Source organism: Monodelphis domestica, chromosome 1 (genome assembly GCF_027887165.1).
Source record: "Monodelphis domestica isolate mMonDom1 chromosome 1, mMonDom1.pri, whole genome shotgun sequence".
NCBI classification, from domain to species: domain Eukaryota; kingdom Metazoa; phylum Chordata; class Mammalia; order Didelphimorphia; family Didelphidae; genus Monodelphis; species Monodelphis domestica.
The window spans coordinates 583,795,488-583,823,000 of NC_077227.1; the positions used below are offsets into that span (position 1 = coordinate 583,795,488).

At 33.9% G+C, this 27,513-nt stretch overlaps 1 protein-coding gene across 2 annotated transcripts in view; it reads left to right on the forward strand.

Annotated features, from left to right (window-relative positions):
* The window catches only part of LOC100032993 (disintegrin and metalloproteinase domain-containing protein 2), a 139,716-nt gene that overhangs the window by 16,829 nt on the left and 95,374 nt on the right, over positions 1–27,513 (forward strand). For both annotated transcript variants that reach the window (XM_007476385.2, XM_016431196.2), the window contains 6 exons: positions 5,768–5,823; positions 13,545–13,623; positions 16,386–16,462; positions 17,340–17,517; positions 24,450–24,518; positions 25,315–25,386. In XM_007476385.2, coding sequence (XP_007476447.1) covers positions 5,768–5,823; positions 13,545–13,623; positions 16,386–16,462; positions 17,340–17,517; positions 24,450–24,518; positions 25,315–25,386 — 531 coding nt within the window. The remainder of the gene's footprint in view (positions 1–5,767; positions 5,824–13,544; positions 13,624–16,385; positions 16,463–17,339; positions 17,518–24,449; positions 24,519–25,314; positions 25,387–27,513) is intronic.

Here is a 27,513-nt window from a genome sequence, read left to right on the forward strand (position 1 = left end):
CTTGTCCTGGAATTTTTTTCTTCCTTACCTCTCCTTCATAGAGTATCTTTATTCTCTTTTTTTGCTCAATTTTTATGTTATTTTCAGTTCTACATTCTCTCTTTCCTTCCACCCACCCACTGAGAAGACAAGAAATAACAGAATCCATTGCAAATTTGAAGTCATGCAAAACAAATTTCTACCATTAGATATATTCCAAGAAAAACTACACCTATACAAGGAAGAGAAAAAAAAAACTTTTTAAAATCTTCACTGAGTCCATCAGTTCTCTAACTGGAAGTGGATAGTATCTTTAGTCATAAGTCTTTTGGAATTGTTGTGAGACATTGTGTTGATGAGTTACTAAGTCTTTCAGAGTAACTAAGTTGATTTTCCATATAATATTGCCGTTACTGAGTAAATTGCTATTGTTCTATTCTCTTCATTTTGCTTCAGTTCGTATAAGGATCACCAGGTTCTTTTGAAGCCATTACCTTCATACTTTCTTATATCAAAATAGTATTCCATCACATTTATAGATCACAATTTCTTCAGCCATTCCTCAGTATATAGGTATGCCCTCTTTCCAATTCTTTACCATCACAGTAAGAACTGTTATACATATTTTTATATAGGTTCTTATCCTTTTACTTTGATCTCTTTTGGCTATCAATTTAGTAGCATCATTGCTGGATAAAAAGGTATTTATAATTTTGTAGCTTTGGAGGCATATTCCAAATTGCTTTCTAAAATGATTGAACTTCTTCACAGCTACACCATGAGTGCATTAATGTACCTATTTTATGGCATCCATCCAATATTTATCATTTTTCTTTTCTGCCATTTCAGCCAATCTGATGCATGTGAAGGGTTGTTTCAATATCTGTTTCTCTAATTATTAGTGACTTAGAGCATTTTTATGTGACTATTGTCAGTTTTGATTTCTTCCACTGAAAAATACCTATTCATAATCTCTTGATAATTGATCACTTGGGTAATGGCTTGTGAAATAAATTTGCCTCAGTTCATTACTGGAAAAAAATGCTATGAAGAATTTGTCCAAATTTCTTGCTTTTCTCATTTTAGCTATGCATTAGTTTTGTTTTTGCAAGAGCTCTTTAATTTTATATAACAAAAATGAAATATTTTATCTCCTGTGAACCTCTCTTTTGTTTAGTCATGAACCCATAACACATCTGATAAGTAATTTCTTCCGTATTCCCCTAATTTAGTTATTATAACACTCTATGTATTGGTATTGTACTCTAGTTTTGAGCTTATTTTGGCATATGGCATAAAATGTTGGTCTGTCCCTTGTTTCTGTAACACTGCTTTCCAGTTTTCCCAATAGTTTTGGCCAAATACTGAATTTTTGCCCTAATAGCTGAGTTCTTTGTATTTAACCAGCACTAGGTTACTGTGCTTATATCCTGCTTTATATTGTATTCCTAATCTATTCCTCTGACCCACCATTCTATTTCTTAGCCAATACCATATTGTTTTGATAATAATTGCTTTTTAATATAGTTTGAAATTTGGTACTGCTAGGACACTTTTACATTTTTAAAATTGATTCCCTGGATATTTTCGATCTGTTGTTTTTCTGGATGATTTTTAGTACTTTTTTAGTTCCATGTAATATTTTTTGGTAGTTTTGATTGGTATGACACCGAACAAGTAAATTAATTTAGGTAGAACTGTCATTTAAAAAATAATATTGTCTCAGCCTACCCATAAGCACATGATATTTCTTCAGTTGTTTAGATATGACTTTATTTGTGTGAAAAGTATTTTGTAATTGTGTTCATATAGTTCTTGAGTTTATCTGGCAGGTAGACTTTAAGATATTTTCTATTGCCTACAGTTACTTTGTTGGCAAAATAGAGAAATGCTGATGATTTATATAGGCTTAGTTTGTATACTGCAACTCTGCTTGAGTTGTTCATTGTTTCAACTAGTTTTTTAGTTGATTCTCTAGAATGCTTTAAGTTTATCATTATATCTTCTAAAAAGAGTAATAGTTTTGTTGCCTCATTGACTATTCTTAATTTTTTAATTCTTTTTTCTTATATAGAGGTAGCATTTTTGGTACAATATTGAATAATAGTGATAATGATGTATATACTTGCTTCACCTCTGATGTTATTGGGAAGGCTTCCAGTTTATCCTCATTATAGATAATGCTTGCTCTTGGTTTTAGACAGCTAGATACTACTTTTCATTTTAAGAAAGGCTCCATTGATTCTTATGCTTTCTAGTATTTCACATAGGAATGAATATTATATTTCATCAAAAGTTTTTTTTTCTGGATCTATTGATATAATCTTAAGATTTTCATTATTATTGTTATCAATATGGTCAATTATACTGATACTTTTCCAAGTATTGAACCAACCCTGCATTCCTGGTATAATCCTAGAGCTCATGTATGCTCTTTGTAATATATTGCTATAATCTCCTTGGTAGTATTTTATTTAATATTTCTGTATCAATAATTAGTGAACTTGATCCAAAGTTTTGTTTCACTATTTTTGTTCTCTTTGGTTTAGGGATCAAAACTATTTTGTGTTAAAGAAGGAATTTGGTGTAGGTCTCCTTTTTGTCTATTTTTTAAATAGTTAATATAGTATTGAAATGAATTATTCTTTGTTGCTTGGTAGAATGCACTTCTAAATCAGTCTAGCCTGGGGGATTTTTTTTTTATTAAGGAGCTCATTTATGGCTTGTTTACTTTCTTTTTTCTAAGATAGTTATTTTAGTATTGTATGATTGAAAATCTGTTACCCTAAAAAAGAACTACAAATCCCAAGAACCCACTGACTTCCTGTCATTATGTACTTCTTTTAGACAGAGAATAAAGGGTGTGGGCTCCCTCTCTCTGATGTAGGATCAGCATTGATGGTGGTGAGTGGGGTTGACTAAAAAATGGCTAACCAGCCATGGGCAGTCTTTATTTTTGTATCTTCTTGATTTCTTGATTTCTAATAATCCTTAATAAACCTCATAAAATATAATATTTTTATTATTTGAGAATTAATTTTAACTTTTACAGTATTTTTGTTTTGTTTATTTGGCAGTTTATATTGTTGCAAATATTCATTTAGAATGCTATTTTTATTGGCAAATAGTGGGAAAATAGGTCATAATAATTTGTCATACATTAAATTTATTGGTCGTCAATCTGCCCATTTCATTTTTGATACTGATAATTTGCTTATCTTTATTTAAAAAATCAGATGGTGTGTCTTTTATTATTTAAAAATACTAATCATCTCTTGATAAGTTTTCCAAGCCTACTGTTTCTCTTGTAAAATAATTCATATTTTCTTCTATTTTTCAGTGTTTGACTTTGTTATATTATTCCTTCTTGTCTCATGGAATCATTAGCTTCAACTTGGTCTATTCTAATTTTTTAGGGAACTATTTTTTTCTCTAAGGGTTTTATATATATCTTATACCACTTGGCCAATTCTGGTTTTTAAGGAGATATGATCTCTATTATTTTTGTCCCTCTTTCACTAAGCTATTATTCTTTTATAACTTTCTTTCATAACTCTTATTTTCCCATTTTTCTCTATTATTCTTATTTGATTTTTAAGATATATTTTGTATTCTTATGATATCTCTTTCTTTAGCTCTTCTAGAAATTCTTGTTGGGCCTATGTTTAATCTACTCTTATAAATGTTTTCAAGTAATTATATTCTTCTGAGTTTATGCCTTGAACTTCCCTGTCACTATGAGTTGTTTGCTCACTTTTCTCATCTTGATGTTATAATTGAACTTTGCTTACCTTGATGGAGATGTCATTTACTTCTGTGTGGTCCCTCCTATTTTCAGGAAGTTTATTATTTGGTGAGGTTTTTTACCTTCTGTTACAAGTTCCTTATTCTTTTTTAAATTTACCCCACTGAACTTTCATTTTTAAAAATCTCTTGACTGATTTTTTTCCTTTCTTCTCTTTTGGTCCTTGTTACCAAGTGATTTTTTTTAATCTAAGACTTTGCTTGTAATTTATATGAATGAACATTTTGCCTTCTAGGGTTCTCAAGTTTTTTTTTAAACCCAGCTTCTCCTTATTGTGTTCACAGATTTCTGATATTTACTCATTTTGGGCCTCAGTTTTTGAATTGTGATTTTATATTGGGATCAGTTGGTTTCCTCCTCTATTCTTGTAGAGTGAGTGTACCTAGGATGACTATATCTCTTCTGGAGTCTGCATGCTGTTGCCACTAACAATCTTGACAAGGTGGATGGATTGAGGACTTACACTTTCCCTAAGTCCCTTGCTGTCCTTTTATTTCCTAGTAGTCCACTAAAATTTCAGGTGCAGCTAGTCTTTCTCCTTATGTTTGCTCAAACATTACTTTTGAATTCATTGCATCTTCAGATTTGGCATTGGCAGTCATCAGGAAGATTTTTAGATCAAATTGTTCACATGCCTTCTGGACAGCCCAACTTATGTTGGCACATATTTGCTGAGTTTGCTCTCTTTTTATATAGTTCTCCATATCCCGTATTAATCTGTCATGGACCTTCATCTCTTCACATTCACTTGGTGACTTCATCAGGATATATGAGCTTTGTTATAATTTCTTTGTTGATGCCTAACTAGATATCCATATCTAGTTTCTCCTATGAGTTCTACTCTCTCACTTTCAATTTCCTATTAAATATTTCAAAGTGCATATCCCAAAGGCAACTCAAACCCAACATGTCCAAAACCAGAATTCATTATTATTCTCTATAAGCCAATAATTCTTTTTAATTTTGCTTTTACCATTGAGGGATTCAGTATCCTTTTGGGCATTCAGTTCAATTACAACTTTGGTGATCTCAATTCTGCATTCTCTTTTAGTGCCATGTATTCAGTCTGTAGCCAAATCTTCTTGTTTCTACCTTCTGTGAAGATGGGATTAACGCTCCTCTGCCCATTTTTAGATTTAATCACCCGAAGCATATACATCCCACATATCCTTAAGTATAGGAAGGTCTGTGACACACATGTGCTATAGTGAGTGATGAATCAGAATGGACTGATCGACACCTGGGCAGTCCTACACAAAGGTATAGCTTCAATTAGTCCATATAAATTGGAAGGAAGGCAAGGAAGTGACAAAAGGAATGGTCTTTAAAAGTGGCAAGAACTTCCTGTGCCTAGCTCTTTCTCCTTGGAGCCTGACCTTGAAGGAACGCTGGCTTGGGGACCTTGGACTGCTCTTCAATTTTCCCTTACAACTACCATGTGGGTTAATGAAAAGGCTAGAGAAGCTCCTTGGCTTGGAGGAGGCCTCCTGGCTAAAACCCTTGTTTAATTTACCTCTGCATTCCCTTTGCTGGGGCTTCTGAAGCCCTGCCTGGTTTGAACCAGGCTGGAGTAATTATTTACTCTCTCTCATTTCCTTACTTTCACTCTTTCCTTCTCTTTTATAAATAAATTGCTATAAAATCATTCTGACTTGAGTAATAATTTCTGGCATCCACATTTTTATATATTTAGTCCAACCCTTTCATTTTAACCCATATACTTCACAAGATCTTTTATATATACTTCCATTTTTCCACTTACACAGTTGCCTAATTCAGGTCCTTATCACTTAATTTAGTTAACCAAAATATTCAATGAAATGAATTGCCTTATTTTTTAATTATTATTGATAAATCAGAGTTTACAGTATTTTAAAGGTGAAAATTTCTTTACTCAGTTACAGTTTTTTTTAAAAGTAATTTGTTACTAATTAAAAAATTACATTTAAAATCTTTCATCTATTTTTACATTTTTTATGGCAGGTATCTTATATCATTACAATAGAAGAGAAGTCATATACTTTGCTTCTACATCAAAAGTAGGTGGTTAATTTTACTTTCACCTTATATCTTACTTAGTTCATATTCCTTTTGGATATTTTCATAAACTAAAACTCATTTTGCACATAAAATATTTTTTTTTATTTTAATAAAAGATTTTTTGGATTGGTAACATTTCCTTTTTGTTATTTTGTTAATTTATTCTGCATTTTTGAGAATATGGAATTTTAGAATTTAAAATATCACTATCTTTAATAGATACTGAACCATGTATACATAGGAAAATGCTAAGTATTTGGGGAAAATGTGTGTGTAAACATATGAAGAAGTAGATTTTTTCTTCTGACAGTCTTCTGACATAAGGTTAACTTATTTATGGCATAATATTTAGAACAATAAAGCTTTTAACAAAAATATTAATTAATGTAATTGTAATATAATGTATTTTTTCACTGTAAAAAGTTATACTGTATGTCATCACCTTCTTCAAAAGAGATAATGGATTTCAAAATGTTTTACAAATCATAAAGCTGTATAAATTTCAATCATTAAACTCATGGAAGACCAACAGCACAAAGTTAAAAAAATTTTCAATGTATCTGTGAACTCATTGTTGACATTTTTCCCACAAATGTATTGAAGTATATTCATTCTCACGCTGAAAAACTTTATCTATGTCCTCTCCTAAATCTCTAGCAAGAGGGTTATAAATGTTCCAGTAGACTCTTCTTATTTCTCCACATATGCCTAAGCTATCATGAAATCATTCAGACTCTTTATTGATTATTTTTTACTGTTGTGAATTTAAAAACTATTCCACCCTAACTAGACCATTCTTTAAAGGATCTGATTTAGCTATTTCCTGATCAGTAACAATGGAGATACTTGGAATAGCAGAATCAGGTCTTGGAAACTCTACATTTCTCCTCCCTTCTTAGTTTAACAAGATTTGGAAAGTCTGCATCAAACTCAAGATTTAATTATGTAAGGAAATGGCCTTCAACAGACATGTGCAGAAAAAGGACAGACCTCTGGGATGTCCTAAGTCAAGCTATGTCATCATTGGTACTGATGACATTCAGGAAAGTGATGTAAAACTGTCTATATAAGGTACATCACTTCCTCTCTCCTCCTCTTTCCCTGGAGAGGCGACTCTGGCTGACAGTGTGCTAGGTGTTCCAACATCTTGGGAGTGGTGGCAATTATTTGTCTGGGTTTTGGTGGTGAGTTTTGTCCTTGACCTGATTCAGGTTCAGGCATCTCAGTTGAGCCCCTTTTGGAGTTCAGGTTGATTCCTTCCTCCTTCATGCTCCAAACCCTTACTTTCTAGATCTTCTAATCTTCCTGCCCAGTGAGGTGGGGGAAGAAATCCTTTGCCCTCTCCTTCTTCCTCCTCCTTAATCTCCTCCACTATCAATTAAAATCAACTTAAAATTTCCAGCTGACTTGGGTTTTTCATTAGGATTTTGTAAATAAAATCCTTGGTGACCAAAAATAATTGTACTTTCAGTCTCAGCCATAATTTCATCCTTTACACTGTAGATCAAATGTGTGTCCCACTTTCTATTTTCCAATGAGCTTTTATATGCTACTTCTCTTGCAAAGTTCTTGGCTTGTATTTTGTTGTTGTCAACTCAGGGCTATCATAGCCTCTTCATTGTCCTTTGGGTAACTTTCAAATTTAATTTTTCAGAGAATGATATCCTATGTATAGCACTGGATGTTCCTGTGAAGAATGGAGTTGGCAAGCAGGAGCTCAGTTCTTACTATCGTCTCTTCCTTGCTATACAGGGCAGAATTGAATCTTTTCTGGGAAGAAGGAGGGAATTCCTGAAAGCTAGGATAAGAAAAAGAGCCTAGACATCATATTTGAAGAAATTATAAAAGAAATCTGCTGTGGGGTCTTAGAACCAAAAACCAAAAATAGAAATGGAAAGAATCTCCCTGTCACCTCCTAAAAGAGATCATCAAATGAAAACTTCCAGGAAAATTATGCCCAAATTCCAGAGTTCCCAGTTCAAAGGGAAAATACTGAAAGTAGTGAAAAAGAAACTATTTAATACTATTGAGCCCCAGTCAGAATCACATAAGATTTAACATCTACCAATTTAAATGAGCAGAAGGCTTATAATATGATATTCTAGAAGTAAAGGAGTTAATATTACAAATAAGAATAACCTACCCAGCAAAACAACATCAGTTTTGGGAAGGGGAGATAGAAATGTAACAAAATATAAGACTTTTAAATATTTCTCATGAAAATGCCAGAGCTTGATAGAAAATTTCATATTCAAATGCAAGACAAAAAAACATAAAAAGTAAAATTAAAGAGTTATATTGTTTATATTCATATATAAGAAGATGATACATTTGCCTTCTAAGAACATTATCATTATAGGGGCAGTTTAAAAGGCATTGTAAGAAATGAAATACATCTGGGCTATGATCCTGAGTTAGGTACAACTTTATTTGTGGGTTAATAGAGTTGGAGGTCTCATCATACCCAATCTACAGCAAAGACCTATATAGATTGACTTTCACAATTTGTTTTACAGGATTTTTACAGTTAATTAACATGAGTGATTAACAAAATCAAATGTTTAGAATATATTACTAAAATTTAAGAAATATTTGTTGAGAGTTAATAAATTCCAATAAAAGTTATTTGACAAGGAACCCCCATTTGCCCTTATCCTTCTGGTGATTTAGCATGAATTAAGACTTCTTATTTAGCTATCAGAAGGATTTACAAAGATTAGGGCCTCTTTTAAATGTTACAATTTCTGAAATGTATGGTTCACGGTATGTCAGAAGCTCCGTTCATTATTGCAATGTGGCAGTAACAATAAAAATAGATAAAAATAAAAATGAATCTGTCCAGTATACATTTTTCGGTCATCTCTAATTGATACTATAAGTAATGGACTGACATAATCAGACTTAACCTACTATATTTATGCTAAAAAGAGATTTCAAGATAAACCAGAAATGCCCATCTTAGTCATAAAACTCTGAGAAAAATAGTGAAAATTTTCACAAAAGCAAATACCATTGTGATCTTGTAATAAATTTCCAGTTTCTATGCTAACTCAATGATTGTTTCTCTCTTCATCAGGAATCAGGATTCAATCAAGTTGCACACTTAATATTCCAAGTTTGAGAGCAGAAGCTCTTTAACTCTCTCCTTATCTATCTTTAGGTTTATACACAGTGAATTGCTAACTGGGACTATCTATTTCTAAAATCATAGTTAGCAACCTAAAGCATTATATGTAATCATTTGGTTTATTATAAATTATATCAAAACAACAAGTTTTATTTAATTTTTTCAGAGTCTATGCAGGGGGCATCTGGAGGCTCAATGAATTGAGCTAGATTTAGAGATGGAAAATCCTGGGTTGAAATCTAGCCTGAGAGACTTCCTATCTATGTGACCCTGGGCAAGTCACTTAGTCCCCATTGCCTGCCTTCTACCTTGGAACCAATAGGCAGTATTGATTCTAAGGTTTCAAAAAAGAGTCTACATAGACAGCATGAATAAAAAAAAATGAATTGAGAAAGATTTTTTACTTTGCCTTCTTGTTCTGAAAAGTCTGGAAAATTTTCTTTCATGATTTCAGATCCACTGATTTCCCTGCTTTTGTTTGTCAAAGCCTTCAGGTAATCTAATAATTCTTAAGTTATCTCTCTTTGATCTGATTTCCTGTTCAATTGTTTTACATGTGAGATATCTGGAATTTTCTTCTATTTTTATAGTCTTTTGACTTTAGTATTTCTTGTCTAATTTTTTTCCATTTTAATTTTCAATGAATCTGGTTTGGGTTCTGGGTACATTTTGGACATGCTAAGACATTCAGTTCTTGATGCCCAATAGGCAGTTAAATATGTGTGCCTGGAAATTAACAGAGAGATTAGGACTGGAGAAGTAGATTTGCAAATCAACCTTTGATCTGATGGAACCACCAAGTGAAATAGTGTAGAGAGAGAATAGAAGAATGCCCAGGACAAAGCCCTTGGTAAGTGGTTATTCTGTGGTGATCTGGATGAAGATTCAGCAAAGGAGAGTGAGAAAGCTTGGTCTTATAGGTAGGAGGAGAACCAGAAGAAAGTAGTGTCATGAAAACAGAGAGAAGAGTATCAAGACAAAGAGGAGGAATGACTGTCAAAGGCAGCAGAGAGGTCAAGAAGCATAAAAATTGAGAAAAGGTTATTAGATTTGTCAATCAAGCAAATTGACCACTACAGGGTCAATATGGGAAAGGGAGGAGAGTGTAGGTAGTCCATAGGTAAACGCATGGTAAAGAACTATGGAGTGGTGTAGTATAGACAAAGAACAGTGTTTGGGATGGCAAGACAGAGAGTTAAAATGACAACTGATTATGATAGATAAGGACATTTCAAAGATCATGAATATGCAAGTGCATGATGGCAAAATCAAGAGTGTGATCATTTTTAGTGTGTGGCTGAAATAGTAGGTTACAGGAAATTAGTAAATTGAGGAATTATGAAGTTAGTGTTTGAGAGATTATTAAGATATATGTTTAAGTTCTCTAGTAATGAGGGTAGAAAGATAGTAAGCTTAGCCCTGAAACTCATTGAAGAGCTACTAGAATTTTGATAGAGTAATAGACATAGATTGAGTGAACCTTGAAGAAGAGGTTACTGAATAATGGTGATAGGAGGAGAGTCTGGAAGTTTAAATGAGGAGCAAGTAGTATTCCAACTCTTCACTTTAATCACGAGTGGGGATTAGAATGATATTTCCTCCAGTCAGGAGGCATGAGTGAAAATACAACCATTGCTAGAAGGGATAACCAGGTGAAATTGTGCTCTCATGAGAGAGCCAAATTTCAATAAGACCAAGAAGATGGAAGGAGTGGGAAAGGAAAAGTTTTAAAATGAAAGCAAGTTGGTTGGTTGCCTTTTGAGCAGGCATTCTAGACAATCCAGGGGAAGAGGTTAGTAGCATTGGGGTGGGATATTATGAGGGTGGTAGAAAGAAGGAATTCCATAAGTATGGGATAGGGAGTGATGGCTGATGGGTTCAGAATCACTAGGATAAATCATTAATGGAAGATTTCATATAGATTTTCTTTTTCCTTTTTAATCAACCTTTACCTTTGGTCTTAGAATTTATATTAAGTATTGGTTCTAAGATAGAAGTGTGGTAAGGGCTAAGCAATTGGTGTTAAATTACTTGCCCAGGGTCACATAGCTAGAAAGTATCTGAGGTCAAATTTGAACCCAAGATCTCCTGTCTCCATGCCTGGCACTCTAACCCCCAAGTCATCCAACTACCCCTATAGACTTTCTTTTTATCTTTTTTTTAAACCCTTACCTTCCATTTTAGAATTAATACTTTGTATTGGCTCCAGGGCAGAAGAGCAGGAAGGGCTAGGCTCTCAATCCACTGAGCCACCCAGCTGCTTTCCAGCAGGTTTTGGCCTAGGGTTGAGTTCTTTTAGAGGCTCAGGGGAGGTGGAGGGAACAAAGACATGGCAAGTGACCAGTCTATAGATGTGATGGAATGGCACCCCTTCTTTTACCTCAGCACCAAAAAACAAAAAACAAAAAAACAAACAAAAAAAACCTGGTACATTGGAATGGCACTTCTTTTTCCATAGGAGACTAGAAATCACACTGGAGAAAGATGCTACTCAATGGCCAGGGTTGGGGGTGGGGTGGGCTCTTTTTCCTGCTACAAGTCTTCCTACCACAGTCCTTCCTCCAATCAGCTATCAAACTGATTTTCCTAAAGCACAAATTTGGCAATGACACTCTCTCCTCTCCCTCAGTAAACTATAGCAACTACCTATTATAGTGTTCTAGAAATATAAAATTCTCTTGCATTCAAAACCTTTTATAACCTGCCCAACTTCACACTTTCCCATGTTCTTATACCTTTTTTACCCCATACAATCTGCAATCCAATAAATTTGGCCCCTTGCAATTCTTTGCATAAGATACTATCTCCTGCCTCCATTAATTTTCTATGACTATCTCCTATGCCTGGAATTCTTCCCCTTTTTATCTCTGCTCCCTAGTTTCCTATCTTCAAGACCTAGTTAAAAATATATCAAAGATTATTTAAGACAACCTCCTCATTTTATTGATAAATTGGAATTTTGAAAACCACTAGAATATAATAGAATATTGGAATTGGGAGGGATTTATTTAAAAATCTTCCAGTGTAATTACTGTCCAATATAGAAATCTCTACTTGAACATTTCTACCTCTTGAGTCCAAAAAAGTGGAATGGGCTGCCTTAGTTGCCTCCTGACTCTGTGGTCCTCTTCTCCCATTTGGTGAGTTCTTTCTGGAATCTCTCTCTTGGGAAAGGTTTCCAGATCAGCCAGCCCTCATTCCCCAGACTTGGCCAGCATATCCCTTACAGATGCCGCCATTAACCCACTGCTTTTCAGGTCTCCTTTTGTATCTGCTTGTGCTTGTATCTACAATGCTTAACATAATAACACTTAGCCTGGCAGATAGTCAGTACTTAATAAAGACTTGCTTATTGCTTGTTTGCAGTATTTTGCTTAGTTGTCACTGGAAATATTCCAGCAAAATCAGGTCACCACTTGTAGGGTGGAGTTGGAAAAGGTTGTTCATGTGTTGGTTGAACTAGATGACCTCTGAAGTCCCTTCCAATTCTGCCTTTCTGCAAAGATAAAATGTATAGTGTGACTAAAGAGGGAAAAGCACTGAAATAGCTATGAGGGCACCTAAGTTGTTATAAGGACAAGTCACTTTCAGAGCCTTAACTTCCTTGACTCTAAAATGGGACTAATAAGTGCCCAATCTACTTCACAGGAATGTTAAAGGTATCAAAAATAATTATGTAAAAGTCTTTGAAAAAGATAAAGTGCTATTCAAAGGCAAATGTTCGTTATTTTAACTTCCAATTTTTGCCCTTCATCTATTTTAAAATATTAATTTTAATGGTTTTATAACACTATTATCATTTAATGAATTATACAATATGATTTTTTCCTTCATCATATCTTTATCTGTTTTTAGGGACATCAATTGCATACTTGAATGGAACTGTGCTCTCACTGGAGTGATACAAACACTCAGCTCACTCATGCCTTCTTATTTAGTGTGAATCTTGCCATCACAATGCATCTACCATTATACATAAATGGAATCAATGAATTTATAGTATAGGATTATTTTTTTTCTAAAATAACTTTTTGGTCATCTGTTGCAGCTTCAAAGATGAAACCCTTCTATATAATCTTCAAACTTTCTTCTTTCCTTTGCATAGAAGCATTTAAATGCATTTTATGTTTAAAATAATGATTCTATATTACCTTGCTACTATGTATGTAATAGCATCATATGCCATATAGCATTCATATACCATGAATTCCGTCAACAATTTGGGTGGGTTGGAAATTTCAACTGTCACTGTCTACCAGGGTCAAAATGAATCCTTTCTCTGAGAAGCCTTAGCTCGTTATTTTAGTCTTTCCTGACTCTTTGGGATCCCTTTTGGAGTTTTCTTATTAAAGATATTGAAGTGGTTTGCCATTGCCTTCTCCAGCTCATTTTATAGATTATTCTTATAATTACCAATAAAGAGATAGGTTATTTGATTTGGTGATATTTCATATTTGTTGGTTATCAAATCTACTACAGTTTTCTCAAAGTGAAAACTAAATTCAAATTCTACTTTCTAATAAACATAAATATATAATTTTCCTAAATTCTTTCTACAGCTATATTTAATGAAATAATTTCTTTATTTTACAGAATTTTTTTACCTCATGATTTCAGAATTTATATTTATAATGAAGAGGGGATTTTGACCTCCCTTGATCCTTTTTTTAAGGTATGACTTTGGCACTGTCATTACATTTGTAATTCTCTTTTGATTTTATCAAGTGATTTAGAGTAACTTTTATGTATCTCTAATCTTGAACAAAACAATTTGAAGGATAATTTTATTTTATTTATTTTGCAATTCATGTTCTTTTAGACTTAATGTGCAAACATTAATAAGTTCTGAAGGCAGTGGCTGTCATTGGCAGCTGTTTATGGCTTGGAGACATTTGTCATAGAAGGGTGCTGATTAGAGCTTGAAAGAAGCACCATTATTTAGGTCAAAGGATGAATATCTGTGAAAGCAAATGTATAGCCAGAAACCTGGAATTTGAGGGGCACTCTAAAGGAATTCATGAGAGATCTGGAGCAATTAGGGAAACATTATTAAGTACTTACTGTGTATAGAACCCCAAGGTCTCAGTACTGGAGAAGATATAATGTTCAGCTAAGTTACATTCTCTGCCTAGAATGAAACATGATAATTATATTAGAGAGGTAAAAATGATGTATTTGAGAGGCATTGTGGCATCGTAAATAGAGTCCTGATCTTGGAGTCAGAAAAGCCTACATTCGAATACTACCTTGGACACTTAGTATTTGTTTGATTCTGGACCTCAATGTCCTCATTGGTAAAATGGTGGAGCTGGACTCAATCAACTCAGGTTCATTTCAGTTTTTATTCAGTTATGATAAAAGAAGGTGCTGGGCAATATTCAACTGAAGAGGTCATTATGGAAAAGGTGGCATTTAACTTAGGCTTTGAAGCATGGGTAGAAATTCAATTCAATGAGAGGGAGGAAAGATTAGTCTTTAACAAATTATAAAGGCTTTAATTTAATTACCAGGTGAGTTAGGTTCAGAGGGTCATCATCAGGTACATTCACTATGAAAATTTTAAAAATAACATTTTTGGCCACAGTAACTCAAGAAGACCATTTGCAAAGGCATATAAAAGACAGCTAGGTGGCTCAGTGGATAGAGAGCCAGATATGGATATAGGAAGTCCTGGGTTCAAATATGGATTTAGACACTTCCTGATCTTGGGCAAGTCACTTAACCCCAATTGCCTAGCTCTTACAGCTTTTCTCCCATTGGCAGTGATACTTGATATTGATTCTAAGAAAGAAAATAAGGGTTTTTAAAAAAAAGAGAACTCTGATTTTGGGGGACAATTAGGTGACTAAGTGGATTAAGAGCCAGGCCTATAGATGGGCAGTCCTGGGTTCAAATTTGACCGCAGACATTTCCTACCTGTGCGATCCTGGACGAGTCATTTAACTCCTATTGCCTAGCCCTTACCCCACTTCTGCCTTGGAACCAATACACAATATTAAATCCAAGACAGAAGGTGTGGGTTTAAATAAAAAGGCATATAAGAAATATAATTTGTCTCAGTGGACATCGATTCAATTCAACAAGCATTCAATTACTTTGAGAGATGCAGCTTTATATGCAGATCCTCATTACCTCTCATCTGAACTGTTACATCTTCAGTCTATTGATCTCTGTGTCTCAAGTCACCCTACTTTAATCTTTCCTCCACACACCTGTAAAAGGGGATTTTCCTAAAGCTCCTGTCTGACCATCTTACTCTGCTGCTCAACATCAATAAACTCCAGTAGATCTCGAGTACCCTTAGGATTAAATACAAAGTCTTCTCTGCCATTTAAAGTCTTTCCAGTCTCATTCACTACTCTCCTCCATGCCCTCTGTACTTTGGGTAAATTGACCTTCTTGCTGTTCCTCACATATAACACTTCATTTTCCCCATCTCTTTGACTGAGTACAGGTTGTTTCCCATGCCTAGAATGAGTTTCCTCACCTTTGCTGCTATGTTACAGCATTCTTGCTGTTCCCTGAATATGGCATTGTTCCTCAGTGCTTTTGATTGCCCCTCATGATTAGAATGGCCTCCCTTCATACCTCTCTGTCTCTTAGCTTTCTTCAAGGTTAATATCACATGTCACATTGTAAAGGGAGTCTTTTCTGATTGCCTTTGTTTTTAGTCCTTTTCCTTCTCCACTTATATTTTATTTTATTTACTTGTCTATCTTCATTTGTGTGTCCCAGTACAAAATAAACTCTTTGAAATCCACAGTCCCTGTCACAGTGGCTTTTATGGAGTGAAGACCTAACACATTCTGAAGTGAAGTATTGGACTAGAGATAATTGTTAAGAAATGTATTTGACAAATTGGACTAAAGTTTTACTCAAAATGTTATAGATTAGCTGCTTTTCTTGAGGACATGACAAAAGCACAAATGTAATTTTTTTAAAGGTAGGGCTGTGTAGAAACACAGACATTTTTCTACTTGGGTTGTGACTCCTTTCTAAAATAATGATATGATAAGATGCACACCATAAGGCAGGACTTTGTAATCAAAAGTCTGAAGATACATAGGATAGCATAGAAAATTAGAAATTAGAGTCTACATGTCCTCATTAGTCCATGGAGAAAATGCTGCCAAATTAAATCTCTACCAATCAAGTGCTTTCCTAATTTTGGAAATATAAGAAACATAGGTGATAATTGTGCATATTAAATGTGTTTATGAGAGACAGATGTAATATTCCATTCATATTCTTTTCTTCTAATGAATATAGGGAACCCTAATAATGAAGCCTAGGAAAGCATATTAATAATTGATAACTGATTAGTATATTCTGAATATTACTTGAAAAATCATGAGGTGATTTTAATATGGGGGCATCAAATCTTTGAGCACCTTTTATGTTCAATAAATTAATCTATTTGTGTTTAATTTTCAGAATGTATGCTTCTATCAAGGGCATGTGGCAGATTTCCCAAAATCACTTTTGACACTCAGCACCTGTTCTGGAATCAGGTCATGGGTATATCCTTTTATTCATTATAGAATGCTAATTAGGGGAAATTCTCTGTTCTTTTAGCATACTAAAAAAGCAAATTGGGAGAGTATATGTTGGGGAGTATTCCTGGAAATATTAGCAAGTGGACACTGTTAATATAATAATGACACTAAACAATATAAAATGGCTTCAGATTGATTTATCACTCACTTAATGGATCTTTAGATTCATTGATTCAGAAGTTTCCCCCACCAGTGCAAATCCCAAACATCCAGACCTCCTGTTTAACTCCTGTTCATGTCCTCTGAAATGTTCCCCAAGTGGATTCCACTCCACATCCTAGGCGTTTTCCTTATTTTTCGCTGACATTGTGAGTGGAACTTTCTTGCAGTCCTTTGATCATTCCTTGCTCTTTCCATATGACCAGCTCATCTTTATTTCGTATTATATACAATTCCTTGATGATGTCTTTTACTCCCATTTTTTCAGAATTCTTAATCAATTATTTCTTATAGCCAGCTCACATCCACTATGTACTTCTCCATGGTTTTCTGCATATTGAACTTTTTGGAGGCATTAGTGTTCATTCGGCCATATAACAACATTCTAAAAATATTGGTATTGAAAAGATGGCCCTCTTCTCTCATGGGAAGCTTGTCAGTAAGAGATCATCATGATTTCTCCCAAACAATTGGGCAATACATGTTGAATGATGTAATTCTCAACACACTTCTGTTTGGTAAATGCATCACCATTTACCAAATGTAACTCCCATTTTTTCACTCTGAGGTGTCCTAGTGTGCTTTGTATGTTATTGGTAGAATTCTTTAGTATTTTTCTTTGTGCTGAAGTTTTAATTTTAATTATTTTCAAATGTTATGTTTGAATTTATAGGGGTTGGTTACAGTTTGAAAATTTCACATATGGAATTGAACCTCTAGAGTCTTCATTAAGTTTTGAGCATGTGATTTATCGAGTAAAGAACAATAACCCAAATGTCATTTTTCTGTATGCTGAAAAGGACACAAGTGCAATTTCAAGAAGATCGGTTTATGAATTACCAGAGTTTGACGTGAGTGATGACTTGGTACAATTATGTGTTACCTGTATAATATAATCAACATTATTTATTATATGCAACTAAAAATTGCATCTAGGTAGAGAGCCAGCAGTTTTGCCAAGAGATGTCAAACCTCCCTAGTGGTTTTTTTATTGTCTCCATCCTTTCTCCTCACTCTCCTCTTGATATAACTGCCTGGAAGATATCAAGTAGCTCTTTCTCACATAAAGATTGAGGGACCTTATTTTAGCAAGGGCTTTTTAGATGGGAGATAAAGAGAATAAAAAAGACAGAATCAGAGAATTTAAATCTGGAAATTTAAACCTCACTTTATTGAGAAACGGAGGCCAGGAAAGATGTAGTATTGTTCTCAAATGATAAAAGTTTGAATAATTTCCTTCTCTTCTTTCCCATGCTTAGAATTTTCTGAACATCCCTATTCAAAAGGTATTTGCAAGATCAGCTTAACTAATCTTCCTTATTCAATGATATTAAAAAGAAATCTGTTGCATATTCATACTTCTTTTAGAGAATCAATGATAATCAGCTCCCTTAATAGAAATTCTGGAATGCTCAATTCTTAATTCTGCTCTACTTGTTATTTACTACTTCTTTGGATAAATTAATCATTTGTTTATAAAGGTAGACATTGGAATGAATAAATATACAATACCTTATTTAAAAAAGTTCTGAACTATCCTCTTTCTTTTTAAAAATAAGGGAATATAATTTGTTTAAACTTCTTTTTTTTCTTAAGCCACTGAAAAAAATGGATGTATTTTTTTTCACATTACTTCATTCTTCCTGCTTCTCCTATTCAGTGAATCATCTCTTATAACAAAGAGTTAATAAGAAAGGAGGAAAAAAATCAGTAAAATGACCAAATACATCAATGGAGTCTGCCAGTATGTTCACTATTCTGTACACAAATTTCTTTTTCAGGGATAAATTTGTTGATTATAAATACATAGTACTTGGTTTTCTTTGGTGGTTTCATTGTGGTATTTGTTGCTATTTCCATTTACATAGTTAAAGTCATTGTGGAATTTTGTTTTGTTTTGCTAATTTCAGGTTATATGTGGATTTAGAATGAGGCCTTGTATTTACTAAAATCTAGAATATTTCGGTAAATATTTATTGTACCAGTTAGTGTGGTATACAAAGACCTGGATTCAAATGTTGGTTCTGGTGCTTACCACCTTATATAACATTGGAGAAGTCGCTTAGTCTTTCAAGATTTCAGCTGATTTAATTAAAAAAGCAATGGGTTAGATGATAGAAACTTATATTTCCAAAATACTTTAAAGTTTATAAAGCTTTTCCACTTCATGATAACTTTGTGTGGGAAGAATTAGAGGTATATTACGATCACTATTTTATATAGAGAGGTAATTGAGAGACTTTCTTGTGGTCAATACAAACTAAGCAAATGTCATTATTGGAATTTAAAACTACTTTGTCTCTTGACAATAGACCTCTTTCTCCTATTCTATGTTGATTTTTCAGATCCCTTTTAGCTCTTAACCCTAAGATTCTCTGACCTTTTATCATCTCTAAATTAAATTATTATCCTAAAGGCAGGAGAAAATTATAATAAATTTTTAGCAGTGGCCAATTTAAGTACTGAATTGTGGATAACCTCTAATGACAGACAGGAGAGTTTGAATGGTTATATCCCTTGTAGGATTAAAATAATAATCTCTCCGGAGGTCTTAATTGCTTCTCTTGGTTGTTTCAAGGAAAACAAACTGAACAATATCCTTATATATTCCTTATACCCTTCTAAGTGAACTATAAATCCTAGAGCAATCCTGCAGTATTTCAAACTGAGGCAATCCAAGCTAAAACTTTCTTAGTTAGAAAATGAATTACCTTTTCTCCTATTCCCCCTTTATCTATAGCCCAGATGTATTTTAAAACTTTGCAAATGCTCTAGATCACTACTGATTAGAGAAAGGCAGATTAAAACATCTCAGAAGGATGACCTCACATGTATTAGAAATAACAAATATGGCAGGAGATGAGGGAAAATCCTTATATTAGTGAGCTATTAGTGGAATTATGAACTGGTCCAATCATTCTGGAGAATGATCCAGAACTATGCCTAAAAGGCAAAAAACTGTGCATACATGTTGAATTCTTGTAAAATGAGGTCCTCCTTTAGTGGTATGATTGGCAATCAAAAGAATTAAAGCAGAAAAAAATGCAAAAAAATTGTTCTAAATCATTTTCCTGAGCAACATAAAGTGTCTTAATGCTAAGTCATATTACACTCATTCTCACCTATTAATGTGATTCATTTCATTGTTTTGTGCCAAACATTAGCTCCTGAATCAGTCTTTTTGAGGAATTCTTGCTTGTAACAAGTCAACAAGTTGTTTCTCTTTTAGAGCAAAGCTTCTCTTAATTTAATTAATGCTATTTAACTATAAATGACAGCTCCAAAGTACAAGAGTAGTGATTCTGGAGCGCTGCTAAGGCTAAGAAACAATATAAAACACCTAGATATAAGAAACACTTATTAAATAATGAGGTTTGCTATTATGTACTAATTTCAACTTAAATGAAGGATCTTGGAACATGTTGGTAATGTAAAGTCCTTCTCTAATAGGTCTGTACTCCATAGAAATCAGAGAAGGTAAAGGACTGTCCAAAATATTTGTAGCAACTTTTTTTTGGTGGTATGAAAGAGAATTCTTTACTTTATTGTCTATCTTGAGTTAACACTAATTTAAGTACCTCTAATTAGTCCCTCATTAGACTGAAGACAGGATTAACTCCCTTTGTCTACTTTTCAGTTGAGTCAACAAAAGATTAAACGCCCAGTTTAGTACTAGGTGAGATTTAGAAAATTCATATCCTTAGCTGTAAATCCTTTTGATGAGAACTTAATCTTCAGGAGGTGAGAAGGTTGATACCCTGCCCCTGAGCTTTGCTAGACAATTTGGAAACTGTGATTTGCCCCGTTAAGAAGGATGGGGACAAAAAGTCAACATAAAAGCAAACCCAAACTCCCTCAGAGCAGATTGTCTTTGAGAAGATAGTCTGAAGAGATTGTTTTCTGGAAATAGTCTTCTGACTGGGGAGAGTCTTTGAGGGAGCTTTGCTGGAGACTTTGGCTTGAATCCTGGGCTTGGAGCTTGGCTTCATTTTAGACTCTGACTCCTGGACTACTTCATTGGATGAGTGAAAGGCTGACTCCTTTCCTAGTTTCCTAAGAGACTAGCTTCCATCTTAGAGGAGGCCAAATGGTTACTCACCACCAGCCTTCCTGGTTGAGAGCAATTAATCTCTGCTCGAATTAAGCAGACCCAGAGTAAACATTTAGATTGATAGGATAGATAACCTCTCTAACCTCTTTGCATTTCTCTACTTTATTGTTCCTCTCCATTTTGTAAATATTTGTAAATAAATTTCTGACTCAAGATATAATAAATATTGGTGACCACATAATTTCATAAAATCATTGTTCAACCATTAAATTTGAACCTTACAGTGGCAAAGAATTAGACATTGAGGGATTGCCTATCAGTTGGGGGAAAGACTGTACAAATAGCAGATGATTGTGGTGGTATATTATTGTGCTATGAAATGATGAGATGGTTGGTTTCAGAAAACAAACAAACAAACATGACAAGACCTGTATGAAGTGATCAAAGGAAGTGAGATGATCCAGAAGACTTTTTTTCATAGTAACAACAAAGTTTTAGTTATCATCAACTATAATAGACTTCGTTAATTTTATTAATATAGTCATCCAAGACAATTCCAAAGGACTCATGATGATAAAGTGTTATCCACCTTCACAGAGAATGCAAATTGAGGCATAATTTCCTCTCTGTTTTTTGTTTTTTATTTTTGCTTTTGATAAGACTAATACGGAAACATGTTTGCATGTTTCATAGGCATAATTGATAATTGTTTGCCTTCTCAGAGAATGGGGAAAGGATTGGAGGGAGGGAGAGAAACTGAAACTCAAAATTTTAAAAAGAAAAGAATGTAATAAATAAAAAAGAAATAATTTTAAAAAGTTAAGAATCTTAGAAGGCTTGGCAATACTAGATTTAAAACTATATTACAAAGTAGAAATCATCAAAACATTTTGGTACTAGTTAAAAAAATAGGAGTGAGCAGTAGAAGAAATTAGGTACACAACATATATAAGGAAAGGGATCTTAAAATCTAGGGTTTGAAAAACCTAATGAGTGTAATTACTGGGATGAGAATTCGCAATTCAAAAGAAAACTTGCAAAACTTGAATGTTGTATGGCAGAAACTAGGTATAAAGTACCAACTTGCATCATATATCAAGATGATCTCTAAATAAATGTGACAGACTCTGGAAGAGTGAGGAGGAAATTAGCTTTCAAGTCTATATATGGGGGAAGAGTTTCTGACTAGAGGAATATTGAGATTCAGAGAAAATGAAATGGATTTTATTAAATGAAAGTATAAATGCACATAAACAACCCATAGGTAAAATTAGAAGGGAACATAACTTGTATAAAAACATCCTTGTAGCAATTTTCTTTGACATAGGCCTTATTTCCAAGGCATATTTGGGAAACATGTTGTTTCAAATGTATAAGAATAGTAACCTTTACCATTGAAAAATGATTAAAGGATATCAATAAGCACTTCTTAGGAAATGAGATCCAAGTTATCATTAGTTAGATGAACATGTGAAAAATGCTCCAAAATTATTAGAGAAATGCAAAAATAATGCATTTCCGAAATTTTACTTCACATATATAAGACTTTCAAAACTTAAAAGAAGGAAAATAACCAACACTACAGGGTCTGTAGGAAATTAGATATATTAATGTACTGCTTAGTTTGAGCTCTGGATTGCTATGAAAGCTTTGACTTTCTAACCATTTTGAAAAGCAATTTGGAATTATACCTCCAAAGTTAATAAACTAGGTGTATGCTTTGAGCCAGCAATAGCACTACTTGACTTGTTCCCTAAAGAAATTAAAGAAAAAACATTTTAAAAACCCATATGTACAAATATTTGCAAATGCCTCTTTTTTCCTGTTGGCAAAGGACTAAAAACTAAGATATTATCTATCAATTGGGAAATGGATAAACAAGTTATAACATGTAAATGTAATGAAATACTATTGTGTACTAAGAAATGATGTAGGGAACAGTTTTTGGGAACCCTGGAAAAACTACGAAATGAAGTAGGCACCTGGGAGAATAATTTATTTGAAAACAGAAACTTTACCAAATATTTTTTTACATACTTACTCTCCTCAACCTCTCTGTAGCCTTTGATATTATTGATCATCCACTCCTCCTTGATACTTTCTTCTTTAGTTTTTTGGGACATTCTCTACTAGTTCTACCTATAAGACTGCTTCTTCTCAGACTCCTATGTTGGAACCTTATCCAGATAATGTCATATAGAGTTCTATCCTAGGTTCTCTTCTCCCACTATACTACTTCACTTGATGATTTCATTAGCTCCCATAGATTTCATTACCATCTCTATGTTGATGATACTCAAATCTGCCTATCCCTCCTGCCTTTCAGACACCATGTCTAGAAGGCATTTTAAACTAAATATGTCCAAAAGAGAACTCAATATGTTTTCCCCTAAATGCCACTCCCACTCCCCTGTCCCTACCACTATTATAGAAGGCAATGCTATCTTCTCAGTTCCTTAAATTTACAACCAATCATGGACTTCTCACTATCTCTTACCTCCCATATCTAATCTAATGCCAAGGCCTATCTAGTTCACCTTTGTAACATCTCTTTAATACGTTCCTTTTTCTCCCCTGCTACTGCTACCATTTTTGTGCAGTTCCTCATCACCTCATACCTCAACTATTGTAATAACCTGCTGGTGGCTCTACCTGCCTCAAAGCTCTCACCAGATTTTTCTAAAGGGTAGGTATAATCATGTCACCCCATCTTCTCAGTAAATTTCAGTGGATTCTTGTTATCTCCAGAATCAAATCAAATCAGATGGTCTGTTTGGTATTCAAAGCTCTTCATAATCTAGCCCCTTCCTACCTTTCCATTTTCTTAAACCTTACTCCTTGCCCCACTCTTTGAGAAACTGACACTGACCTAGCAGTTGTTCCACAAACAAGACATTTCATCTCTGAGTTCTAGAAATTTTCTCTGGCTGTCTTCCATACTGGAGTACTTTTCCTCAACTCCATTCACTGTTCTCCCTGGCTTCCTTTATATCAAAATTGAAATATCATCCTTTCCAGGAAGCCTTTCCCAACCCTTCTTCATTTTAATGCCTTCTTTCTTAATTATTTCCTATTTATCATTTAGATAGCTTGTTTTATACATATTTGTATGCATATTGTCCTCCCTATTAGCTTGTAGTCTTCCTAAGAGTAGGTTGTACTTTTGTGACTTTTTGTATCCCCACTGTTTAGCATAGTGTCTGGCACATAGTAAGCACTTGATAAATATTGATTGATTGATTGAACAGCAACACTGTAAAGACATACAACTCTGATTCATGCAATGACCAACCACAATTGTGGAGGATCCAAGATGAAATAATACTCCCCACCTCTTGAGAGTTAATGGTTTTGGGGAACAAATGGAGATAGATTTTTAGGAAACAAGCAATGAGAGGATTTGGTTTGCTTACCTATTTATATTTTTACAAGGTTTTGTTTTTCTTCTTTTTAATGGAGGTTAGGAGATAGTAGAGAAAAAGTAGCATTTTATTCAATGAGAAAAATACATTCAAAACAAAATAATTGTAGTATTGTAGTCATGTAGTAACTGGGATTTGTATTAACATTCCTGTGGTAGGGCTGTGACTATCAAATATCTAAATATCTTTTGGTTTCCAAATGTTATTCTTTTGATTCATTAACAATATCCTAAAAGTTTCAAAAATTAGATAAAACATGCAAAAATATTAAATGTTAACATACTCTTTGTCTTTCTTTTTAAATTTTTAGTACCAATTAGATTTTTTTTCATCTTTCTCTGGATATCTAGAAATGCATGTAGTAGTGGAAAAAAATCTGGTAAGTCCATTGTTCTAATTTCTTTGTCTTTCTCTTCTAACCTTTGTATTACCTCATTTCTTTTCTATTTCAAAATAATAAAATGAAATTCAAGGGGCTGCTTGGAGCCCCTAGTGCATTATTTGATACTGCTATTGATTCATATTTATATCTACAGGAAATATTTATTGATTACTAACTATGGGCTAGGTTCTGTATAATAAATGCTGCATATCATTCTAAGAACTGAACTAAAATATTCAATAATTTAGAAAATCAAGATATTAGTACCATTTTATCCCTAATTTTTTTGTTCACATTATATAATGTTAATTTTTTTGGTAATATAAAATTTTGGAAACTGATTTTTTTTTGCTTTATATTTTTAGTTCAGTGAGGGACATTTTAAATTAATTTTATTTTCTAATTACTTGTGGATTTTAGTGACAGAAAGTTAAGGAAGAATTCCAGAGAACTTTAACATTTTTACTCTTAGGACTAGTCATTTAGTCTTGCCATTGAGTGGCAGAGAAGGAAAGGTTTCATTCTCTTGAATTTTTACTTCCTAGATAGAGTGGTTGAGAAGAAGTTTGACTAAGTTCTTAGCTACAAAGATTTGTTATTCTCTAAGGTATAGTTCCCTGAGTAATGTTCTCATTGTGAAAAATTAATTGCTTCTCCAAATTTTAAGATTTCCATTTTGAACCAACAGATAGTATTTACTTGATAATCAGCCTAGTTCATCAGGGTAAATGTTTTATCTAAAGACAGTATAACATATTGTTTTATCAGACTTCTAAATCATCATATTTTTCAGTATGAGTTTTTGGGATCTGATGCAAACATCGTTACTCAGAAAATTGTCATGGTTGTTGGACTCATCAGCACAGTAAGTTTTTGCCTTTTCATGTATCCTGATGTGGAGTTGCTGCAGGTGTTAGGTTCCGGGTTTTTGCCCACCACCAAGGAAGAACTGTAGACAATGCAATCAAGTAAAAGGGTTGTTTTATTGAACTGGCGCGCGCCAGTGGAAACTCAGCCAGAGAGTTCCGAGTTCCCTCCTGAAGGCTGGGCCTTAAATACCCTCCAGTATGTATGGCCCCCCCTTCCAGTCCTTTATCTGTTACATACCATTGTTGGAACGTTGCTGGCATGTATGGCTCCCCTCAGCCCTTATCTGTTACATACTATTCTTGGAACCATGACATTTTTATGTTACTGGGGTCTTCCTGGCCTCTCAGTTCTTATCTGGTACCCACTGCAGCTGGGATCTTGGCATATTTGTGGTTCTGAACTCCCAAGGCCAGGCCTCCCTCACAGGGAGAAGGTTCAAGATTACATTGATGCATTGAAGCCTCCATTCAAGTCTCCACACATCTTGGTGCTTTAAAAAGAATATAGAGATGAATAATAATAGAATATTGATAATTCATATTCACATAAAACTTTAAGGTTTCCAAAGTGCTTTCCTTACAACAACTGTGAGGGATAACTATTGTATTATCTTCAATTTATAGATGGGGAAACTGATATCTGAGAAATTCAGTATCTTCCTCATCATTAACCAGCTCAGAAAGTGTCCAGGCAGGGTTAAAACCTAGGACTCATAACTCCAAATAGAATGTACTCAATTATTAAATAGAAACTTTGTTTATGTTACTTTAGATGAGCAATTCTCAAAGCAAAGTCCACAAATCTTTGAGATTCCCTGAAACTCTTTCATGGGACTATAAGGTTTTAAAACTATTTTTATAATAATACTGACTTTTTTGCCAATTATTCTTCCCTTCTCTAACTACATATCTCTGTGAGGCCAATTTTTTTTTTTCATAAACCTCAACCAAAACAACACTAAAACAGATTGAATGCAGAAGCACATATGAAAATATAGCTATCTTTTATTAAGAAAGGCATTAAAGAGATTTGCAAAAATATGAAAAATAATGCTACTCTTCCCTATCACTGTGAAGTACAATACCATCCTCCCAGTCTCTTAAGCTCCCAGCCCAGCAATCATCTTGGATTCCTCATTATCAGTCCCATATCTGGACTTTTGCCAAAGCCTAACAATTTCACCCTTTGCAGTATCTCTATGCTTCCTTCTCTTCTCTGACACTACAACCATTCTGGTGTAGACCCTCATCACCTCATGCCTGAACTATTAAAATAGCCTGCTGGTGAGTCTGCCTGGTTCAAGTTTCTCCTCACTTCAATCCATTCTCCATTCACCAAAGTGATTTTTCAAAAGCTCAGGTCCAGTCATTTCAACCCTTTACTCATTAACTACATCAACTAACATCAACTACACTACAACCCTCTACTCATACACTTATTGAGAGTAAACTCTCAATAACTTTCTATTGCCACCAGAATAAAATACAAAGTGTTTAATTTGGCATTCAAAGGCCTTTATAATCTAGCCCCCACTCCCCCTTTTAGTCTCTATACTTTCTGGCTGTTCCACAAACAAGACACTGTATCTCCCCAGGTCTAGCATTTTTTCCCTAGCTGTTTCCTATATCTTGGAACGCTATACTTGGCTCTGACTACTGAACTCTCTGGTTTCCTTTAAGTACCAACTAAAATCACACCTTCTACAGAAAACCTTCTTCAACTCCTCTTAATTCCAATGTCTTTCCCCTGTAAAATATTTCCTATTTATGCTATATACATTATAGCTAGCTTAGTATATATTTGTCTACATGTCATCTTCTCCCTTTAGATTGTAAGTTCCTGGAGGGCAGGAGAGTATCTTTTGCCTCCTTATTGTATCCCCAGCAATTACCACAATGCCTGGAACACAGGAGGGGTTAACAAATGTTTATTACTTGATTGATTACTTATGTTAACATAGTGAGTTTGTTATTTTCAAATGAATTAATGGTTTAGAAATTTATTAATTCCAATTCCTAATATGGTGGATATCGACATATAGATATAACACATACATGCAAAAGCTCTTTGGAGTCTTAAATGATTTTAAAAGTAAAAAGGCACAAAATATAAGACCATGGTA